Source organism: Castanea sativa, chromosome 9 (assembly GCF_040712315.1).
Source record: "Castanea sativa cultivar Marrone di Chiusa Pesio chromosome 9, ASM4071231v1".
NCBI lineage: Eukaryota > Viridiplantae > Streptophyta > Magnoliopsida > Fagales > Fagaceae > Castanea > Castanea sativa.
Genome location: NC_134021.1, coordinates 8,972,307 through 8,995,199, shown reverse-complemented (window position 1 = coordinate 8,995,199; position 22,893 = coordinate 8,972,307). Strand labels below are relative to the sequence as shown.

General features: G+C 32.0%; 2 protein-coding genes across 2 annotated transcripts; one reads left to right on the top strand and one right to left on the bottom strand.

Annotated features, from left to right (window-relative positions):
- Positions 1-722: 722 nt before the first annotated feature.
- Positions 723-1,678, top strand: LOC142610813 (peroxiredoxin-2E-1, chloroplastic). Its single transcript, XM_075782757.1, has one exon. The coding sequence runs from the start codon at positions 868-870 to the stop codon at positions 1,564-1,566; it is 699 nt and encodes a 232-aa protein (XP_075638872.1). The 5' UTR covers positions 723-867; the 3' UTR covers positions 1,567-1,678.
- A 5,215-nt stretch (positions 1,679-6,893) lies between these two features.
- LOC142610695 (glucomannan 4-beta-mannosyltransferase 9-like) lies at positions 6,894-13,634 on the bottom strand. The gene is made up of 9 exons (XM_075782596.1): positions 12,661-13,634; positions 12,439-12,537; positions 12,053-12,305; positions 9,696-9,806; positions 9,411-9,547; positions 8,705-8,818; positions 8,402-8,601; positions 7,620-7,814; positions 6,894-7,500 (listed from the first exon to the last, which is right to left on the bottom strand). The coding sequence occupies exons 1-9, from the start codon at positions 12,988-12,990 to the stop codon at positions 7,338-7,340; spliced, it is 1,602 nt and encodes a 533-aa protein (XP_075638711.1). The 5' UTR covers positions 12,991-13,634; the 3' UTR covers positions 6,894-7,337.
- Positions 13,635-22,893: the final 9,259 nt, after the last annotated feature.

The following is a 22,893-nucleotide window of genomic DNA, read 5'->3' as shown; positions in this document are numbered from 1 at the left end:
TTCGTACCCTCTGGGCCAGGGCGTTATATGACCGATTAACCCATTCGCAGGGCCATGGCCCATGGGGACTTGTGGTCCATGGACTTACGACAAGTGGTTATTAACCTATAACAATCAATGACAAAGCCTTCTCATTTTTTTGACTTAACACTGACTTAGAACAAAATATTTCAAACCAGTGGATTCTAATTTGTTCAAAGGATAAAGTTTATTGTTTGGAATAAGAGATTTGGTGTCTTGGGAGTTTGAAATCTGCTTATATAACAAAATTAATTGGTGTTTTAAGCTGATGATAAAAACCAATCATCAAAATATTTTGTATATATACAAAAATGTAATATATAATTTTAAAAATTTGTTTATCATCTCTAAATTTTAAAAAGTTTATTTTTTGTCTTAAAACTATTGAAAATCGACAACGTTTTGTTGTTTATCCATAAACTTTATAAAAAATTTATTTTTCGTCTTTAAACTATTGAATTTTTTTTTCATTTCTATTTTAGTCCCAAAGCTATTTTTAAAATTTTTTTATAAAGTTTAAGGATAAAAAAAGAAAACGAATTCTTTAACATTTAGGAATGAAAAATAAACTTTTGATAAAATTTATAAATTAAAATAGTATTTTACTATTAAAAAAAAAACACACACACAAAATGCCAAAAAGGCACTTCTCTACCCTAGTGCCCCAAAAGGCCCAAACAAAAAGGCCTCCTAGAAAAAATCACACACAAATCTCTGTCGCGACACATCCTAGCCCCTCATTGCTCCCTCCGCCCAAATCTCTCACCCAAACCAAAGGTCCAAAACCACCCAAAACAGAACATCATCACAGAGAGTTTCTCTCACACATTTTCGCAAACACAAACAATGGCCGCCACTCTCTCCATCTCGAGACTCCTCCTCTCTTCCCCCACCTCCCTCTCTCTCTCCACCGCCACCGCCACCGCCACCGCCACCACCTCCTCCTTCTTCCCCGCCGCCAAATCCCTCTCTTCAAAACTCTCCTTCACTTCCCTCCCCATCAAACACCACCCAAAACCCCTCAAATTCTCCACCGCCAAATCCACAATCTCCGCCACTATCTCCGTCGGAGACAAGCTCCCCGACGCAACACTCTCTTACTTCGACCCATCTGGCGAACTCCAAACCACCACCATCTCCGACCTCACCAAAAACAAAAAAGCCATCCTCTTCGCCGTACCAGGTGCCTTCACTCCAACCTGTTCCCAAAAACACCTCCCTGGTTTCGTCGAAAAATCCAAGGACCTCAAAGCCAAAGGCGTCGACACCATCGCTTGCATTTCGGTCAACGATGCTTTTGTCATGAGGGCGTGGAAGGAGAACCTTAAAGTCAACGACGAGGTGCTTTTGTTGTCTGATGGCAATGGGGATTTCACTCGAGCCATTGGGGCTGAGCTCAATCTGAGTGATCAGCCTGTGGGTTTGGGTGTCAGGTCGAGAAGGTACGCGCTCTTGGCTGAAGATGGAGTTGTCAAGGTCTTGAATTTGGAGGAAGGTGGTGCTTTTACTTTCAGTGGAGCTGAGGATATTCTCAAAGTGCTTTGAATTTCCTGAGGTTGTACTTTTACGGCTTCTTCTTTTTGTTTTTTTGATTTTCATGTTCTTCAGTGGATGACTGGTTTTTTTGTTAATAAAAATGTGTGGAGCTTGAGTGCCATATGGTTTTTAATAATGGGTAGAAATTGAAAATGTTAGTCTTTTAGGTAATTTTGATGCATTTTGTGATGAGTTTGTAGGATTTGTGATATGATAGAAATTGGAGTGAGTGTTTGTTAAAATCCTTTTTAACAATTTAAAGAACAAGCCTTTTTTTTAAAAAGTCCTTTTTAAAGTGGTTCTCATTTTACATGTTCTGATTTACTGGATGATAATTTCACAGAGTAGTGATTGTTGCACACATTGCACACACTGCGTGCAACAACTGAGTCGACTTCAGTTGTTGCATGCACTTTAGTCGTTGCAAACAACTAAAATCGTGACTTCAAGTTTGAAATCGTGACTCACTGTGGCGAACACCAAATAGTTGGCCAAGGAGGATGTTGAATTCTTGAGACGGTTTTTCATGTCAAACTAAATTTAGATTATGTACTTATATACGTAATTGATTGATTGGACAATTGAAGTGTTGTCATACTTGAACCCATCATAAGCTCTTTTGTTGCCAATAGTCTTATAACTCAACTAGTAGTATCCCCCATCCTCATTGGAACTACGAATTATCAAAAGCAAGAATCATGATCTTGAACAAATTGCTAACCTCTGAATGTTGCTTTTAATTAGTTGTAGTTTTCTTCCCTGACTTTAGTCACCATGCCTGGCAGAGTAAATCATATCAATCAATGTATTACAGTGAAGATTTTGAATGAATAAAGGTCGAAGGAATTGATACTGGGAAACCTCCAGCCCTTCACTTTCTATTGAAACAATCGGCCAAGAAAAAGTGGATGATAGTTCAAAAGGTCAATCGTGCGTTTTTAACTAAACTAACTTCTTTCCCTTAGACACCTTAAAGTAAAAGCAAGAGATCCAGAATTCAAAATAGTAGAGAAGCTAACATATATTAACTTCAACAAGTTTGAAAAGGAGAATGAACTAGTGGGCACCTTCTACTTATAAAGCGACTTTACAAACAATAGCTATAGCCCCACACAAGTGGTGGGCTATATTTTAATCTCCCTAGTTATCTACTAGAAGGAGCCGGACATGGGTTCTTTAATTTGGATAAGGTTGTGTCCGGTGAGACTTAAGTCCATTTGTGCACCGGACATGATATGATGCGACACTTGTACATTTGTGCACTAGACACGATATGATGCAGACCCGTGTTCGAATCATATTGCATCTGGTGCACAGATACACTGAACACAGCTTCGTTGTTTAATTTTCACTTCCCATGACATATTTGGGGAGCTTTTGGTTGTAGCAATAGCATCAATGACATCCTGAAGCCTCAAATCTATCGTTTCATTGTAAATGGCACATGCTTATGTAGTGAGTCTTATAGGTCATTCCTCGCACGTCTATTTTAATTGAAGATTATATTAAAATGAAAGGAAAGCAAGATTAAGAGAGAACTGAAAGTCTGGCCCTTACCCATCTCTAACATCTACCATGCAAACAAATATATGTAAGTCAGATGAGCAGTAGAATTAGTTTATCAACTAACAAAAGTTTTGCACAGTACTACTAATATCATACACCTCAACAAAACACATTCCCCGCCCATTCTTTCCCTTCAAGTGCACCACATTACATACAAAAATTGTCTTTCAAATCTAAACCGAAATTTGTATTTGAACGTGTAAATGACTCAACCATGATCCCAGTTTGACCTAGATGGAAAGTTAATCTGTGACAGTGTAAAATCAGTGTTGATTTTTGGAAATTTCCACCTAAACGTAGGTATTCATAGGGTAAAGTAAGAAAGAGTAAAGTAAGGGCAATTTCGTAACATCACATGTGGTCCAACGGATACATTGATAATGCGCAGTCCACTTTTTCAAATTGGTCTGAAGACATCCATAATATTTATGCGCGTTATGTGAAGAGCAGAGAAATGCAACTTTTCATTAAAGTCAACCTTTTCAACTCACCAAACACATAAACAGTGTTTGTTTTTTACAAAAGCGCATTTTGAGGCTTAAAGAGCCGAAACAAACACACACTTTAAATGCTCTCTACTCATCATTTAAGTTATATCAACTGCTTTCATAATCTTGATAAATAGAATGCTTGTGGCCTAGATTCGGGAATCCATTTCCAAGCTAGAAGCTTACTCACATTGAATTCCTCCCACCAACTCCTCACAAAAGCAGGTTTACCAAACATTTGCCTATTCAGCATCTGTCCTACTCTCCTTTATAAGATGCACTGTCTCTTCTCCATGTTTCAATATCAACAAAGAAGTAGTAAGCCAGAAGACATGTACAAGTCTTTTGTTTTTGGGTGGTAAAAACGGATTGCATTAGCTAACAGAACCACCACCAACAGTATTTCCAAAGGATAAGATATCTCATAGTACAAACCCAACTTATCATAAAATAGTAGCGTACATAAGTCCACAAGAAGATTATCAAAATAAACAATGTCTTGGTTCATAGTTGAATCTTTTCTGGCCAGAGTATCCTCACACTTGTTTGCTTCATAAAAGTAGTGACTCATCTTCACTTAAGGAATTTGGCTAATGAGGGTCCTGCAATCTATGATAAGAGAAGCATGATACAAACTACTGTAATACTCATTAGATATCGATCCAAGCACTACTTTAGCATCTAATTCAATTTCTACAGCCACAAAGTTCAAGCTAGTACGCAAAAGTAATCCTTCCCTTAGAGCCCATAGTTTAGCATCAACACTGGTGGATACTCCAACAGAACCTGCAATCCATGATAAGAGAAGCATGATGCAAACTACTATAATACTCATTAGATATCCATCCAAACACTACTTTAGCATCTAATTCAATTTCTATAACCACAAAGTTCAAGCTAGTACGCAAAAGTAATCTTTCCCTTAGAGCCCATAGTTTAGCATCAACACTAGTGAATACCTCAATAGAATAGGTGAAGCCTTTAATCCAAACCCCATTATGGTCTCGAATAAGGCCCCCTCCACTAGTGAAACCCCAATTGCCTAATGAAGAGCCATCCGTGTTAAGCTTGACCCAGCCAACTTCAGGTTTATTCCACCCGACTTTGACAACCTGCTTCCTTTTAACCCTCTTAGACCAAGAGGCACAGAACAGGTACTCATTGGCAATAGCACAGACTTCCCTACCCAGCTCATGGTTTGGAGGAGAGCTTTTGAACACATTTTTATTTCTATGAAGCCAAAGGCTCCAAATGGCAAAAGGAAAAAAACATATTCCATGGCTTAGATATCCCCTGGCCGTAAGTGTTAATGCTAGAATTTTTTTTTTCCAGCCACAAGCAAATGTCCCTAGCATAAAAGTCATGCACCAGATTGCTTATCAAAAAAAAAAAAAAAAAAGTCATGCACCAGATCATAAGCTTAAATATCATTTGTCTCTCTTTATTGATACTTATAAGTTGCTGTGCCTCACTTGACAACATCTGAAAACCTCTCCTAGCTTTAACGCTCATTTTTTAGCAGACTAACTGGGCCTCTTTCAACCTCCCTCATGTCAGAAGGTCATCAATTAGGGTACTATATGTCTCAATATTTGGGAAAACTCCCTTCTATGCCATCCCCTTTATCCCTTCTTCTGCCTCATTCATCTCCCCCATGTCACCAAAACTGTCAATTGAAGGATTCAAGTGATGCAGTTTGGCTGGAATCCACGGCTTCCAGTTTGCTCAGAGGTCACACAATAAGTACAGGGACAACTTTTTTAACAATTGTTAATTTGGCATGTCGTAATTGGTGATTTATAAAAATGGTGTTGGTGGGCTAATGTAAATAATATTGCTCCATGCCTAACTTACACTTTAATAAATTATGAACAATGTTGTGTCGTTGCTCTTGTTCAAATTGTCCACATTACCTCAATGTCCTTTCACCATTGTGCCCAATCTATTAGTTTTTCAAAACCTCTTCAACCAAGTCCTACAAGCATAGTATTTAAACCTTTACCGCTTTCTCATTTGCTTCTTTAAACAAAACCAACGAAGCCTCTCACCATCACCACACCTCGAACGCCCAAAGAAAAGTACGCTATAAATAAACCCATCAAGTACAAATCCATGGGCCTTCATGGGTTAGTAGCTTAAGATCCAAAAATGACAAACTAATGGAGCTCCCTCTGCAGAATATATGAGCCTTTGTGCCCATGCCTTTTTCTGGGCTTAAAGGACCGCCCATGAAATTTTTTGAGGCCCAAACCAGTCATTAGTAGGTTTCACATGAGCATTAGTATTGGTGGTGTCAAATTGCCATATTGCCAAATTTAACAACCAATATAAGAAAAATAGGGCTGCATTAAGCTAAAAGTATAATTTTTGGCTTTTGAGCTACAGGGCGCACTGTAGTTCATGTGGTATACTTAAAAATATACATTATTTGTTTTCTTATTGTTATAATGATTATTTTCTTTTGGTTGGGGTTGTTTATTGTAGTGGATATATTATTTTATTATGTTGTTTATATTATTATAATATGTTAAATGCTAAAATAAAATCATTGATGTTAGGTATTTTGTAAAGTGAGGTAGTAAAATAGATTAAGTAGCTTTTTGTAATGCTAAAAGCTAAAATTTTTGGCATCACCAATTTCAACCAAAAGGCAAAAAGACCATAGGAACATAATACTTTATAGTCATTAACAATGATAATATAATAAAATAAGAGTAAAAGGGATAAATTCATTGATTGGTTTCCTTGAAGGTATTCATAGCACAATTATTAGGCTTTAAGAGGATGAGACTATAGTTAGGTTAGGCACTCTGTTCTTGGTAAGTTATTAATAAGTTCCATCTATGTATGCCATGTACATTGACTTTTTTTTTTTTAAAGGAAGCAGATATGTGAACTAATAAATTCTTTGGGTAACTTAAATTTATGACACGCCTCTACTACTTCATGAAATTATTAATGCTGAGCCTGACTAATCCAACCACACACAAACAATTGCTACCATTTCATGGGACAAGTGGTGAGTGTGATGCAACAATCATTAAATAAGTAATTGTTTTTATGGGTTAATGAAAGACTAATTTCCTGTAGTGTCAAGGGAAAAGTAATCTTGGTGTATGAATCATTCAACTCTGTGTAGCCATTTCATTGTTCATTATTTTCCTGCATAATGTTCAGTTATTTACTCTCCTTCACTGTACTACCTATTTGGTCAGTAACATATTTACCATACATACCTAATGCTTGCAAAACACAGAGAGAGAGAGAGATGTAACATTGATCTTTTCCTTTCCCAACTGTTTACTGTTTATTCTTCTTCAAAGAAATCCAACAAAATAAGGGCATAAGAACAGAGAAAAATATGATAAAAAGCTAGACAAAAAACCCACTCAAAGATGTTTACTTTGGGGTCTGGGTCCATCCCACAAACTGCCTTCAGTTCCTCCTTTCTGTATAATGCACCTTCTGGTAACAATCCTTTTGTTCTGTAATTTCCTCACTTTCCTTTGAGGTATACACAAAGAGAACTAACTTTTTCGAATCACTAACTCAAAATATTATGCGAGCCTAGAAAATTGACCATATATAGTTTTGTTCTTTTTTACAAAGCTATAATTTCAAGATATTGTCGGTATGAATGGTCATGTATATGTTGCTGAAGCAGGAATTATACAGACACATTAACAAAATGGCAAAAAGAACTTCAGTATCATTGTTGGGAGTTCCTTAAGAGTTTGGGACAAAGGTGCCAACGTACCCAAACCCCACGATGAAGAAGGCAGCTGCTTGCATAAAAAGGAATAGGAAGAAGTGGTTTTTTCCAAAGAAAACATCATACCAGCCAACAAATAATAGGAAAGCTCCAACTGCAAGCTCTAGTAAATGGAGTCTGTCACAGTTTAAGAACAAAATGACAAATATTGATCAGATATTCTCTAGTATAGATGATATTACTTTAAAAAGGAGGGCATGACTAAACTGCACAGCAAGTCTAGGAAGAATGCATACCTTTCTCCAATCCTGAACCGAGCTTTTCTTGGTGCTTTCAAGCCTGGTTTAGCCTTGAGAGCATCTCCTAGTTTCTCTGTTACAATCCATTCATTTGCTCGATTTGTCTCTAGTAGACCAATGATGGTAGCCTTCATTCGATGTAGTGACATGACATTCTCAAAAAGGATCCAGAAAACCAATAAATGGAGTGACCTGAAAGATTATGAAAGAACATGAACAAAAACCCAAGAAAAATCAGTTAAGGCCTAGATCACTATGGCAACAATGTCAGGAAATGACACTTAATATAATTGCTGAAGCAACATTCACTGGCCTAGGTAGCAGGTAAGTTAATAATTTGAAAAAATTTCCCCTTTTTTGGCTAACATGGTGTCCAGCTCTTAAGGCACCTAACTAATCCCTTGTGTTATAAGGAGAAATCCCTTGAGGCTGGTTTGAAGGCAATGGTAAGGGACTTGAATCTAGAACCTTATGGATCACACAAGACTTGGAAACCACAAGACCAACACTTGGGTTTTTAAAAAAAAAAAGGTTTAGTCGTTTGTGTTTTTTTTCCTGGAAAATGTTTCCTTCAAGAATTATTCTAGTCCTTGCTTTAAGTTCATCAAGAGGCAGAGGAAGTTGAATCCTTAGGAACTATTTTTACAGAAAAATAGGTGAAGTAGACTTGTCACCCAAAGGAAAGATAAAGAACCTAGTTTCCACCAAATAGTGCTTCCCTCAAATTTCAAAAACTCAATGCCAAAATTCTGTGAACCTATCAGAAAAGAATAGCTGACCTTGGAGTCCCAACAGCATTCAGAAGGGTGATGAAGGATGGAATATAAACTGCTCCCCACTTTGGAACTGCAACTTCGGGTACTACAACAGTTGCTGGTAGTACAATGCAGTAAAACACAAATGTGTTTATGTGGGCTATGATCTTCCGAATAAAGAAGAAGCTGTATATCACATGTACCTTCTTCCACAAAGATACTTTCTGCATTAGACACATATAAAAATGAAGGGTGAGCTGACAAAAAAAACTTTCATTCTACTTCCTCAAAGTTGTTATATTTGACAGAACAAAGAAGCAAACTGACCTTGTTTCTTATAATCTCCATTACCATTTTCCTGAAAAGATTAGCCGGACCACATGACCACCGATGTTGTTGGTACCGGTAGGCTTTCAATGTACTAGGCAATTCATTTTTCACCTAAAGTGATATTAAGAACATGTATAAACATTACAGTCTGTACATAGAAACCTTAATCAACAAAAGCCAGTATGTGTTGTTTGTTATTTAATCATGGACGTTTTCTTTTGCTATTAGTGGCCTAGTTCAGTGGGATTCAAAGTGACTATATAAGAATTCAAATTCTCCTCCATTCTTAATGGATTTCTTGAATCACAGAAGCTAACTGTGATTGACTCTCCTAATTGCAAAGCACAGCTCTACTACTGAGCAAAAAGCAAAGAGAGCAATAAACATCTGTGCATAAGACTATCGATAAAGAGTAATACTACGACACAATTATTTTCAAAACCATTTTCACAATTCTCTAAAGTGATAACTTATAATCGAAATAACGCCACTTTTACATGGTTTTGCATATTACTTTTATTATGCTCTAATAGTAATAGGTTCCTCAACAGTTGTGTAATTTTTGTCTCTACTACACTTACTGAGGACAATATTTAGTCCTCCAACCCATTACGTGGCGGCACGTTATCAATTCCCACATAATGGATTGGAGAAATTTCCTCCAAATCAATTTATGACTAAACTTTTTCTAATAATTGAATACCTTAACACCTCCTAGGTACAAAAATTTCCATCCTTTGAGACTAGCTCTAACAGCCAGGTCCATATCTTCCACAGTGGTCCTATCTTTCCATCCTCCAGCCTCATTAAGTGCAGCAATTCTCCACACACCTGCTGTCCCTGTATCATTTCAATATTAAAAGTTAGATTATAATTTATTTACTTTTACACAAAACCAATAGTAAAACATTAAATTTTTTTTCAAACACTCAACATTAAAGGATAACTGTGATTTCTGATAAAAAAATAAATTTAGCTAGTGATATACCATTGAAACCAAAGAAGGCATAGGTGGAGGACCCCACTTCTTGCTCCACTGTGAAATGGTAATCCAATGACATTTCTTGAATTCTTGTCATCAAGCACTCATCGGAGTTCACTGTAAAAAACAGCACAGAAAAAGCACTGCCACGTCACTAAATAGCTGGCATAAGTTTTACAATCATTATAAATGATAAAATCAGATCACATAAATTCCATTGTCGGTTAGTATAGGATAGATAGTGACTACGATATGAGGTCCACCATTAAGGTTGCACATGCAGCTGCTGGTGGTGGTAGGAGAAGAATCAGTATTTTTGGCTTTGAAAATTTCATGTAGGGATTTTATTTAGAAAATCAAAATCACAATGATGTGTCCTACAAACAATCAAATGGAAAATTTGTATATTTTAAACATGATTTGAATTCGATAACAAACCACTTAGAAAATTCTATGCACGTAGTGTTCATTTGGTAAAAATTATTTTTGCCAACTTATTTTACTATTCAGCTTATTTTTGCTACTATTCATGAGTTTCACTGCATTTTTTGGTACTATTCATGAGTCTCATTGTACTATTTCAGTTAACTTTTACCTTTATTTACAATATTTTCAACAAATAATTTTCAGTTTCAACAAAATAAGCAAGTCCCAAATAAACCCGTATTATAAAATAAGCGAATTAAATTTTGCTATATTATCAATAATTTAAATACATATGAAACAGTGTTAGTCAACATCATTATAAATGCTAATAATGTGCCCTTAGAGGGGTGGCTTGGTGGTTGGGATTTGTGAATCAGATTTGTGGTTCCTAATTCGAGCCCAGACAAGTACCTGGGGAGGAATTTGGGTATCCCTGCTGAGGATTTTTATATATATATATATATATATAAGATAAAATTTCTACTTTAATCTAATTTAAATATACATATGTGTGAAACTCTCTTTTGGAGATTTGAACTCCGGCCCTTGCCCTCGGCACCCCACAGGCACTTATACTTGTGGAGTGACCACTGCACCAAGAGTGCGCGATGATTCTAGTCAAAATTTAAAAGTATGGAAAAGTTGTTCTTTAATTCATGTTTCATCAAGTTTTTCGGCGAAAAAAGCATGATTAAATTATCATGATAAGTTTATAACCTCCTTCATTACCGTATCCAAATATATTTGTAAACCTTCTCCAATATATATATATATATATATAATTGGTTAGTTTATTAATAAAACTTTTAAGAGTTTTATTAATAAACTTTTTTTTTTCGTTCATAAAAAAAACGTAATAAAGTGAAACTTTTAAGAGATGTTACTTTCACTCTTTCTTTCTTTTTCTTTTTTTCTCTTTTTTTGGATGGCAAAGAGAGAGTTTGGGACCAGTTCGTGAGTGGGAAGATGATGGGTACCCTCTCATAATTGTGACCTCCTAATTAGGAAAATAATATTTAGAATCAAAGAAAAAAAAAAACCCCTAAGCCTAATATTACTATTTTCGAGGAACATTCTAATTATGGTACCTAATCAAATAGAAGAAGAAGAAAAAAACAATCATACATGGGAACAGCAGTCAGCAGGTTGCATAACAAATTCCACAAAATTTTATTTTATACTAAATATAGTATCAATGATGATCTTATACGATCATGTTTATTACCTCAATAAATTATAATTTTATAAAAAAATAATTGTATCTATTTCTTGTGTTTCTAGCCTTAATTTTACATTCTATTTAATTTCATTAGCCTGGTTGTTTAGGAAAAAATAATAACGTTTCATCTGGGTGAGTTGAGAGACAGCATGGGTTTGAGTTGGGGAAACTAATCAAACCATCTCATAAGACACATCTCTTATATCGAATAAATCTTACTGTCGTAGGCACCGATATTGTGAGAAAGCACTTTATAAAACAGTTTTATAAGATAATTTTCTTTTAATTTTCTTTACGACAAGTAATAAAATCAAAAAATTTGTACTTCAATTAATATTTCTGTTGTTTATTTCTGTCGTTACTAACTGGATTTTAAGGGTTCAAATCTAATCCGTTGTAATTATTGGAATTAACAATAAAAATAAAGATACACGTGTCCCAACCATGGCAACCCAGTGAAGAATCAGAACCGAGACAAGATATATGGGACCATTGGACCAAACACCACTTCCTGTCAAACTCTCAATTCCCAAACAGAAACAACAGACCCACCGACAGTTTTTTAAGCAGCCACTGTTTTTTTTTTTTTTTTTAGAACCTACTAAAAATTCTCATCAGAAAAATTAAAATACTAATAATAATAATAGTAAACCAGTGAGATTAGAACTGACTATAGCTAACCAAATATAAAAGTTTATGGGTGATTTAGCGGAATTACCGAATTTCCAACGGGCCTGAACGAGAGCTAGTTGAGGATTATGGGTAAGGAAAGGTATGGTTCGCCATAGGAAATCTGGTTCGGGTTGAAAATCCGCGTCAAAAATGGCTACATAATCGCACTGTTTCACGTAGCTACGCTTCATGCCTTCTTTTAAAGCACCTGCCTTATACCCATTTCTGTTGTCTCTAATTTCGTACTTTATGTTTATGCCTTTGCTTGCCCACCTTTGACATTCTAGCTCCACCAAGTCCTAATCAATTTACAATTTTGGAACATGACCCAATTAAGAAAACTGACTAATCAATGGTTTTGGCAATTTGGGTTTGTTAATTGGACCAAAAAAATTGGAGATTTTCATGGAGAAATATCAAACATGTAAGTACCTTTATTGTTGGGTCTGTGGAATCATCAAGTACTTGTATTATGATTCGATCAGAAGGCCATGAAAGCCCACATGCAGCTCCAATTGATAGTTGGTACACCTACATTTAATAAAAAAGCACACAACTTTTAAGGTTAATTTAAAGCTAGAATTGTAAAAAGAAAACACATATTTTGATCTTGACTAATATGTAATAAGCAGAGAAGAGAGAAACAAAAAGCACCTCTCTCTCGTTGTACATTGGGATTTGGACAAGGACCATAGGATAAGCTGAGTTTCCAAGCTCAACGTCGTCTTTAATTGCCTCCCATTTGTAACGCTTTTCGGGTTTTCGACCAAACAGCTTAATCAGAACAATGACAATGCCCATATAAACCCTCTCGAAGAACAGCATCAACGACATGATCAAGCACAAAACCACTGAGATTCTTAACAGAGGGACAATCAATGGCGCTTTGATCTGAGCCCAGATAATTCCAAGTTGCATGGAAATGTCATCTCTGGCTCCTTGGAACGCGTCTGGAAGAACTGTCGACGATGATAGCCGATCCATTTCGAGGCTTTTTTCCTTTGTTGCTTTTGTTGTTAATAAGAAAAACAAAACCAAAAAGCTATGAGAAGGTGATGGGAAAGCTAACAAGGAAGTGAAAGAGTATAAGATCAAGATGGTTCACTTTGCGAAAAGAGCACGAATATTTTTTTGCCTTTTAGCTGTGTTTGTGATTGTTTGCTTCCTTGTCAAGAAAAACAATGGAGGCAGAGCTGGAATGTCAGTCACTAGCTAAAACCCCCCCACTTTGCTTTGCAGACAAATCTAGAAAAGGAAAAATCTATAACAAACCCAGTTGAGATCTCAATCTATCAAGCACTTACAACACGCACACATTAATAGTGGCCTAAAGTGTTGGTACACAAAATTAATGTCCTTTTTTTTTCCTTCAAAGGAAAAAAAAGACTCTGAAATTGAAAATGAAAATGAGAACCTTTTAGAAGTAGAGAATAGGAAAATAATGATGGCAATAGAAAGAATTTAGAGAGAGAGAGAGAGAGAGAGAGAGAGAGAGAGAGAGAAAGAGAGGAAAAGCTCTTTTTTTTGTTGTTTATGTAAGCTCTATTTGTGTGTCATAATCTCTCCCTCTTGTTTCTTCTTATATAATGAATGAATGAATGTGTTAGCTCTTCAAAAGCCTCAACACCCTTAACTGTTCCACCTACAAGTGTGCGGCTTATATAAAAATAGCATCAACCAACAACGAGTCGAAATTAAATAAATAACTGCCGGCGGTGAGACCATCTGAGTCAGATTTTCCCGGCGATGTGGGTCCAACTTCTTCTTTTTTTTTTTTATTGGAGGAAATTTGTGGGCCATTAATTTCCTTTTCAAATATGGTACCTGATTAATCATCAAGCTTTTATCAAAAAAAAAAAAAAAAATCATCAAGCTCATTTGAAATATGTGAGTCTGTGACCCCCATAATTGGCTGTAATTTCAACCAATTATTAATTAACTCAACGGTTATTTCATTCATTAGCTTTCCTTTTATTCTTAGATGTCTTTCTTTTTTTTTTAAAGAATATTCTTATTCTTAGATGTCTTTGCCTTATCTTTTTATGGAAAATGTTTTAATTACTTACCAAATATACAAAATTGGTATTCAATTTTCAAATAATTTGTGCTTTTTTTTTAAAACAAATAATTTGTGCTTTATATGGATACGTATTTAATTATAAAGCAAAAAAAGAGGGTTGTAACTTGTAAATGAAAGGGAAAGAAAGGGCCATATAGTTTGATCGATCCAAAATTAATTTGGGCATGTACTTTAAGGCCCTTATTATTGTCCCTTTCTGTATGACTACTATGACACCATAGATGCTTCTTTTGTAATATGCCTTTTCATGAAATTTCAATATGGTCGTTTATTGTTTGTTGATACTTATGCGAGTATAATATGTTATAGTTTACTACTATAACATAACATATATATATATATTCTTTCATTAAAAAAAAGTTTTATGTAGGAGATTCTTAATTTGAAATAATTATAAATAAGCATGTGAGCATTTTAAGGCATGTAATTACTGTAAGACATATAATTATCCATTAAAAATATGATATTTAATTTGAAATAATTATTAAGTTTTATATAGGAGATTCTTAATTGCACAAATGTCTTCATTAAATCTTATTATCCTCATAAATTAGCTTTATATCCTCATAAATTAGCTTTTGTTGGATATTTTGTATATCCAAATAGATTGTAATGCAAGTTTGATCCCACTTTAGTAGTGAAAGAATGTTATTTAATCCATTTATGTATGTTGAAAAGTGTAACTACTTCTTTAGGTGAGATAGAGTAAAGAAACAAATGAAAAAGTAGCTCTTTTACTTGAAATTTTCATAGTTCTCTTGACACTTTGGAGGAGCAAAGGGGCAAAATTATGCAAAAAATTGTAATTTTGTAGTTTTTCGGCCAAAAATTGTACCATTAGATATATGTACGTTGGCAAAATTATTTTCAACTTTTTTTTTTTTATAACAGCTACAACATTTAAGGAAAACGATTTCATCGTACCTCAAAGCCATCAAAATTTTGTTTGTTTTTACCACAACACACCCTTGGTACGATGGTCACTCCACAAGTATAAGTGTCTATGGAGTGTGGGAGGCAAGTGCCGGGGTTTAAGTCTCTAGGAGGGAGCTTCACACACATATACACTTAGATTAAGTTAGAGTAGAATTCTATCTTGTATCAAAAAAAAAATTTTGTTTGTTTTTTAATCTCCTTATTTCTTTCTATGTTCATCTCATCGTTCTCCAACATCCGTAACATTAGGAAATATCTTATCAATCAATTAGCCATTTAACGTCCTTTGATATCAATCTATTTTAAATTAAAAAAGAAAAGTCTCTTAGTACGGATTAATTAATGTTAATTAAGCTACTAATTCGGCAAAATTACTTTCAAACTTTGTTTACTTCAAGAAATTATTATTTACACCGGGAGGGCTGTTGATGTGATTTTTTTTTACTAATAAGATGATGTCATTTATGCAAATGTATGTGTGAGATTCCTAATCAATACAAGGAATAAAAAATAAAAATTACCGGATGATATCACATTTGCATAAGTAACAATATTTTATTGATTGGGAGGTTATGGAGGAATTATTAGGTCCACCAAGAGAATTGTTGATGTAGTCCTCCTTGAACTCTCAACCAATAAAATGCTATTACTTATACAAATGTGACATTATTCGGTAATTTTTATTTTTTATTCCTCATGCTGATTAGAAAGTCCACACATACATTTATATAGATGACATCATCTTATTAGCTAGAGATGACCACATTAGCAACTCTCCTGGTGTAAATAATAATTTCTCCTCTTGAGGATGCTTGGATCCAAGACATTACTTTAATTAAAGATAGTTTTATTCATAAAAAAATAATTAAAGATAGTTTTAAGTTTATTTCTTTTACTAGTATACCATTACGATGTGATCGTGTGGGTCTAACTTTGATTAGTGCCGCAAAAGAGAAAGTGAGGTCATTGTTTAGTTTTTAAAAAAATGCCATTCTTTTCTCTTTCCTATTATATAGCATGATGTCATGCTAACAAGTGCTTTTAGGGTATTGGTTAACAATCCATTTTGAAAAGTTTTGACACCACTTTTATGGGAAATAAAAAAAGCTGTCAAAATATTAATTGTTTTTTTTTCTATAAAAACTTTCTTTAAATGAATTATTAACCAATACCTTAAGAGTATTCGGTAGCATTTTCCTTGTATAAATAAAGTCTACTTTCATTTAGGTCAAAAAAAAAATTAAACTATTAATTTTCTTGTCATTTCCTAATTGATGTTCTAATCGAAACTTCAAATTTAATCATCTTAAATCCTTTTGGCAAAATTTTGATGTTAAAAAAAAAAATCAAAAGTCAAATTTAATAATCAGATGTCAATTCAAATTCATACTTGAGTAACCCATTATTAGCTAGGGAGGACTATATTAGCAATCCTCCTGGTGTAAATAATAATTTCTCCTCTTGAGGATGCTTGGATCCAAGACATTACTTTAATTAAAGATAGCTTTATTCATAAAAAAAAATAATTAAAGATAGTTTTAAGTTTATTTCTTTTACTAGTATACCATTACGATGTGATCGTGTGGTTCTAACTTTGATTAGTGCTACAAAAGAGAAAGTGAGGTCATTGTTTAGTTTTTTTTTTTTTAAATGCCCTTCTTTTCTCTTTCCTATTATACAGCATGATGTCATGTTAACGAGTACCTTTAGGGCATTGGTTAACAATCAATTTTAGAAAGTTTTGACGCTACTTTTATGGGAAATGAAAAAAACTGTCAAAATAATTAATTGTTTTTTTTCTATAAAAACTTTCTTTAAATGGATTATTAACCAATAGCTTAAGGGTATTCAGTAGCATTTTCCTTGTATAAATAAAGTCTACTATCATATTAGGTCAAAAAAAAAAATTAAACTATAAATTGTCTTGTCATTTACTAATGGACATTCTAATCCAAACTTCAAATTTAATCATCTTAAATCCTTTTGGCAAAAATTTGATGTAAAAAAAAATCAAAAATCAAATTTAATAATCTGATGTCAATTCAGATTCATACTTGAGTAACCCATTAATTATCTGTCTTTTCCTTAGTTGACTTTCCATTTCAAATTTTAAATAAGTTTTCTCATGTTAGTTACTAAGGCAAGAATCATCATCTTTGAAATATTTGAATGGGATTAATACTACACTATAAACCATTTTAAAATATTTTTATAAATTGGTAATATGACCAATTTTTTATTAGTTTTCATCTACGCCCACCATTAAGATCGCTTTTTCATTTACCAATAATCAATTACCTCATCAGCAGTTTGTAAATTTTTTTGTAAAATGGTTTGTATCTTTAGCATTACTCTTTTAATCTTCAATTAGATCATAAAGTCTTTCCAAACTTAAATTGGTTAGATTTAAATTCGAATTTAAAACCTAATTAACTGTAGTCTTTACTAGCCTCATCAAACACGCTTTGTGCGTGAAATGAGACTTTTTTATTTATTTAATTTGGATAAGTTTATTTTAAAAACATGGATTAGTATCAGAGTAGGGCCGGCCCTAGGCTTAGGCCACTTAAGCAATTGCCTAGGGCCCCCTACTAAATTTTGGAGCAAAAATTGAGATATATTTTTGTAATATTTTTTTTTTTTGAGATATAGGGAAAAAATTAGTTTTACATTTTTCGTATACTTTTAAGAAGTACCAAATAATTGAGTAATGTTAAAGATATTACAATTTTTTTGCTAAAAAAAAAAAGATATTACAATTTTAAATACATAGGGTTTATAAATATGTGTCACTAATTACAAGAAATCGTTTAGATAGGAAAATACTATAAATTTTACTTTAAAACCTTTATACAAATTGATGTGACAATTAATATGATTTGTAGACGTTAACAACCTATTAAATGCATCTTTAAATTACTTAGTGATACATCTTTATAAGCATCATGTTGTAAAATTTATAATATCCTTAACATCATTCATTCAAATACTTGTTTATTATTTTCTTGATGTGTAATTAATCACATTCATTGCTACAACATTTGCACTTTTTTTTTATAGTAATATTTTTTTTATAGTTTTAGCATTTCTTAAAAAAAAAAACATACTACAAGATAAAAAGGATGCATTTTTGTTATATAAAGATTATGATATTGAGAACTAGTTAAATATTATTTAATTAATAACAAAAATGCTCTATTTAAATATATCTCCTTAGGCCTCAAAATTTGTTGGGCCGCTCCCAAGGACTAAGCCAGAACTTAAAGTTAGGAGGGCAGTTTTGCTATTAGTTGCGTTTGGGGGGCATTTTTGTTATATAAAGATTATGATATTGAGAACTAGTTAAATATTATTTAATTAATAACAAAAATGCTCTATTTAAATATATCGTCTTAGGCCTCAAAGTTTGTTGGGCCGCCCCCAGGGACAGAGCCAGAACATAAAGTTAGGAGGCATTTTTGCTATTAGTTGCTAGCTTTCGACTCAGTTGCTTAACAGCTAATGAGTTTTTTTTTTGTGTGTTTTTTATGTGTGCATCCAAGTATGGACAAAATTATTTTGTTTAAAATTTTTTAGAGGGTCAGGTTGTTTGTTTTAGGTAAAATTGGATGATTGAGTTTAATTTTTTTTAGTTTTACTATTGGTAATTTTTGTTGTTGAATAATTTTTTTGAGCTTGTTTATTTTGCTTTAGATTTTAGATCTAGCCTTTAAAAGCAAGAAACTGCTAGAATTACAAACTTTTTTTTACAAATTATTAATGTGGTGAGTGGTTATTAGTAAGCAAAAATGCAATGTAAGTGATAAGCTCAAATGCAAACCAATAAAAGTATACTACCATAACAGTTTGTAAAAATGTTATAGAAAATTTTGTGGCTAGAGTAGTAATCCTAAAAGATTCAATGATAATATTAAGTGGGGCAAAGTGTGATTTTATAGAACAAAAAAATTAGCCCCCCCTAGGCAAGTCTCCCTCCGTCCCTGGCCGCCCCTGTATGAGAGTATCTTATTTTGTAAGCATTTTAAGTGAAGTTGGAGATATATTTTTAGCAGGTAATCCTCAAGTTTTTTTCCTATTAAATATAAGATTTAGGAGTATTTTTAAACTATATAAAAGTCTAGTCTAAGAAGGATAATCATTTCATAGATAGTACAAAGTTTTTTTAGCCCATTTAAGATTATTATCTTTTTAAAATTTGAGTTTTGAAAAAGTTGACATAGAATATAATTCTCATAGATACGTACAAACTTTATCTTAAGTAACCTCTAAAAAAAAGAAGAAGAAGCTTTTAGTTAATATAAGTGCATAAACTCAACTAATATTATCGTATTGAAGACATCAACCAACTAAAGAAGTGTTTTTAACTCCTTCAGGTGTCAACGGCACATCAGGGATCCCCCTCCCTCCATGCTCTGTCTTTGGAATTAATTTCGAAAATATAAAATAATTTTATTAATAATTATGTTTTCTTGACTACAAAATGCTTAAAATTTGAAATTGGAAAATATATAAGCTCATTTCTTTTTTCTTATTTTTATTAGTTATATTACTAATTTCAATTACAAGATTTAAAAAATATTTTTTTTTTAAATGAAGGCTAAGTATGTTTTTATGTTTAGTGACTATATAGCAACAAAAACAAGAAACAAATTATACTCTAAAAGCCAGTGCCACCCCTTTTTTCTTTGTAATTTTGGTGAGTAAAACATGGTATCAAATAGATTTGATAGAGCCGAACTGGAGGTGCTACTTTTGTGTCAATTTTTTTGGCTTTGGTTATTAATTCATAGTTTCTTTTATACTTCTCATAGCTGTACGTCTGTTTTTTTAATGGTGGTGGTGCTGGAATTAGGTGCTAGATGAGATATCATATTATATTATATATATATAATAAAAGTTGGGGTTAGACATCGTGGTTATGCCAAATGGCAGCATCAAATTGCAGAAATTTTCTTAAATTTTTAGATTTTAAAGAAAATATATATATAAGTTTTCTTCAACTATAATTTCTAAGTGGATATAATTTTTTTTTCAACTATAATTTCTAAGTGGATAAAAATCTTAATTAGATTAAAGTTGAATTACACTTGCTGCACTTCTAAGTGGATAAAAATACAGCAACGTAGTGTTTAATTTGTTCTACAACACAAAATAAAACCCAAATTAAATCACACCCATACTATCAAAAAATACACACCCAAATTAGAAGTGGACATCCAACTATTTGAAAGGTGGTGCCGTTGCAGAGACTTGCTCTTAAAAGGGTTAGCTTATATTTTTACATTTTTTTTTTAATGTTATGTCTCTCTGTAATCTGTATATGTGTGTAAACGTGTTTAATTGTTGATATAATTAAGTTTCTATTTTATTTTTCTTTCTTCATATTGCTTGGTTTCTGAAAAATTAAGAAAGGGGTACAAGTTTCCAAAATTTGAACTTTGATTTATTTTTTTCACCCTCTAATTCAAAAAAAATTCATCTTTATTTGTTTTTAGCTATTAAAATTTTTCATACTTAAGCTTTGGTTCAATTTTTTTTTTAGGTTCTTGCAAGGAGACCAAAGAATCAATATAATTGGAAAGGGTTTGGTGCAATCCCTATTGCAATGTTTGTAACTGTTTTTGAGTCAGAAATTATCCTAAACATTAGTTTTGGAGTAACCAAATTTTCATATGTACACACACAATCCAAAAATTGCAAATTTTTTTAAAAAAATTTTTAAAAAATAAATATAAATTTTTTTTGTACTTATCTTCTTCTCCTATAATTTCTAAATTGATAAGAATATTAATTTGATTACAATCCAAACTCTCCATCTAATCCTTTTATTATTTTAATTTATAAGTTGATAATTTTTTTAATTTGATTATAATTCAAACTCTTCATCTAATCCTTTTTAAAAAAATTATATTACTATGTGTAAAAAAAATAAATAAATAACAACAACAACATAGTACATGTAAAAAAACAAAAAACAATAACAATCTTCATCTATTCCTTTTTTAAAATTTAAATTATATGACCTGTAAAGAAAAAATAACATAATACCCGTAAAAAAAAAAAAAAAAAACAGCTACTTATTAAACGGCAAAATCTTCCTCTTCACACGTGACTCTTTTTTTTTAGACAATTAGTGTTCATACCAATTTACCAAAAATGTTTTTGGATAAAGTTAAAAAAAATTGTAAATAAGGTAATAAGTTTTTTAGTTTAAAGTAAACACCTTATCTTTTTTGTCCAAAAAAAAGTATCTATATATAATAAACGTTTATTCTTCTAAAAAAAATGTTTTCTTTTTTTCTTTCTAGTCATATGAATTCCACTTTTTATGTGATTTATGAGATAGAAACAAAAAAATTGATTAGAAGTCTTAATTTCAATAGGATGTAAATTTTAAATCAAATGAAACTCTACCTATATATTACTCCAGTAATATATATATATATATATATATCATTTTTGAGGTGAAATTTATTCCAATATGTGAATGCCTAAATCCCATGGCAGGTATGCATTCTTTCTTTATTATTATTTTTTCATTTTGTTTAATCTATTTTTCTTTAACTTCAAAAAAATTAATAAAAACTTCTCACATACATTTTAACCCAATTTATAATATTGAACTTTTGTACTTATTTATTCTTTTCTACAATAATTGATTCAGGTTTTAGTTACATACTTCACACTTTCATCTCTCAAAGTGATCGAGAAAACAAACAGGTTTATTCTTCTTCTTTTTTCTAAATTTATATCTTATTTTATAATTTATGTTAATTTCTTAATTTTAAATTATGAATAAGTTTGATTATATTCTTTATATTGAATGTACATTGTTGTTTATAGGTTTTTGGTTGTGTTATACTCTTTAGAAAAAAAAAAAAAAGAGTTATATAAGAAATGTTTACTAATAATAGTTTTATCAGTAAATTTTTATTAATATAATTAAAAAAATTGAATAGAGAGATAATTTATTAACATGATTTAAATTCTACTAAAACTTTTTTAAGGGATTGGTTTAAAAAAATTTCATAGTAATTTTCTAATTATTAACTACTATGTACTAACTTCTAACTACCAAACCCAACAATTGAAATAATAATCTGTATGAAATATCACTTCCAAAGATTAATATTTTAGCTATGATATATTATACGTTGGCTTTTTTTTTTTTTTTCCAAAAGAAGTATTTCTCTCTCTCCCCTCGCAAAAAAAAAAAGAAAAAGAAATTATAACAAGAATTAGCTAGACAGGGTAAGACTACACCACCTCTTTTTTACAATAAATGTTAAATTCAAATAATTTTTCATGCATATATGCACGCTACACAAAAGGGATTATAACAAAAATTAGCTAAACAAGGGTAAAACTACACCACATTTTTTCTATAATAAATGTCAAATTCAGATTAGTTTTCATACATATACACACACATGTAATGTGCAACGCACTTGACTTAAACTTGGTAGGGTGAAACTCACTCAAGTTTCAATGCCTTCTTCCATGCTTTCAAGGACAAAAATCAAATTCTTATGTGAGCCTCGCTCTACTTCAAATTTTTAAATATTTAATAATTTAGACTATTCTTAATTATTGAATTGAGGTTTCACTTAAACATGATTTCAATTATTGTTTTGGATAGTTTTTAACTATTAAATTCAAGGGTTTTCCATTTATAAATATATGTGATTAATTGAGCCTTAAAGTTCAATGTATTATTGCAAATCTTTATATATATATATATATATATATATATATATATATATATATATATATATATATATATATATATATATATATATATATATACATGTATTTTATGATACCTTACTCTCAAACAACATGCATTCATTATGTAACTTAAAAGTAAAATA

Bases quoted from the DNA above. Each gene is read 5' to 3' on its own strand.
- LOC142610813 (XM_075782757.1), top strand. From the start codon at position 868: ATGGCCGCCACTCTCTCCATCTCGAGACTCCTCCTCTCTTCCCCCACC.
- LOC142610695 (XM_075782596.1), bottom strand. From the start codon at position 12,990: ATGGATCGGCTATCATCGTCGACAGTTCTTCCAGACGCGTTCCAAGGA. The intron at 12,538-12,660 runs GTGCTTTTTGTT...TATTAAATGTAG, and splicing joins CAATGTACAACGAGAGAGAG to GTGTACCAACTATCAATTGG. The intron at 8,602-8,704 runs GTCAGTTTGCTT...TGTCTAATGCAG, and splicing joins TGGAGATTATAAGAAACAAG to AAAGTATCTTTGTGGAAGAA.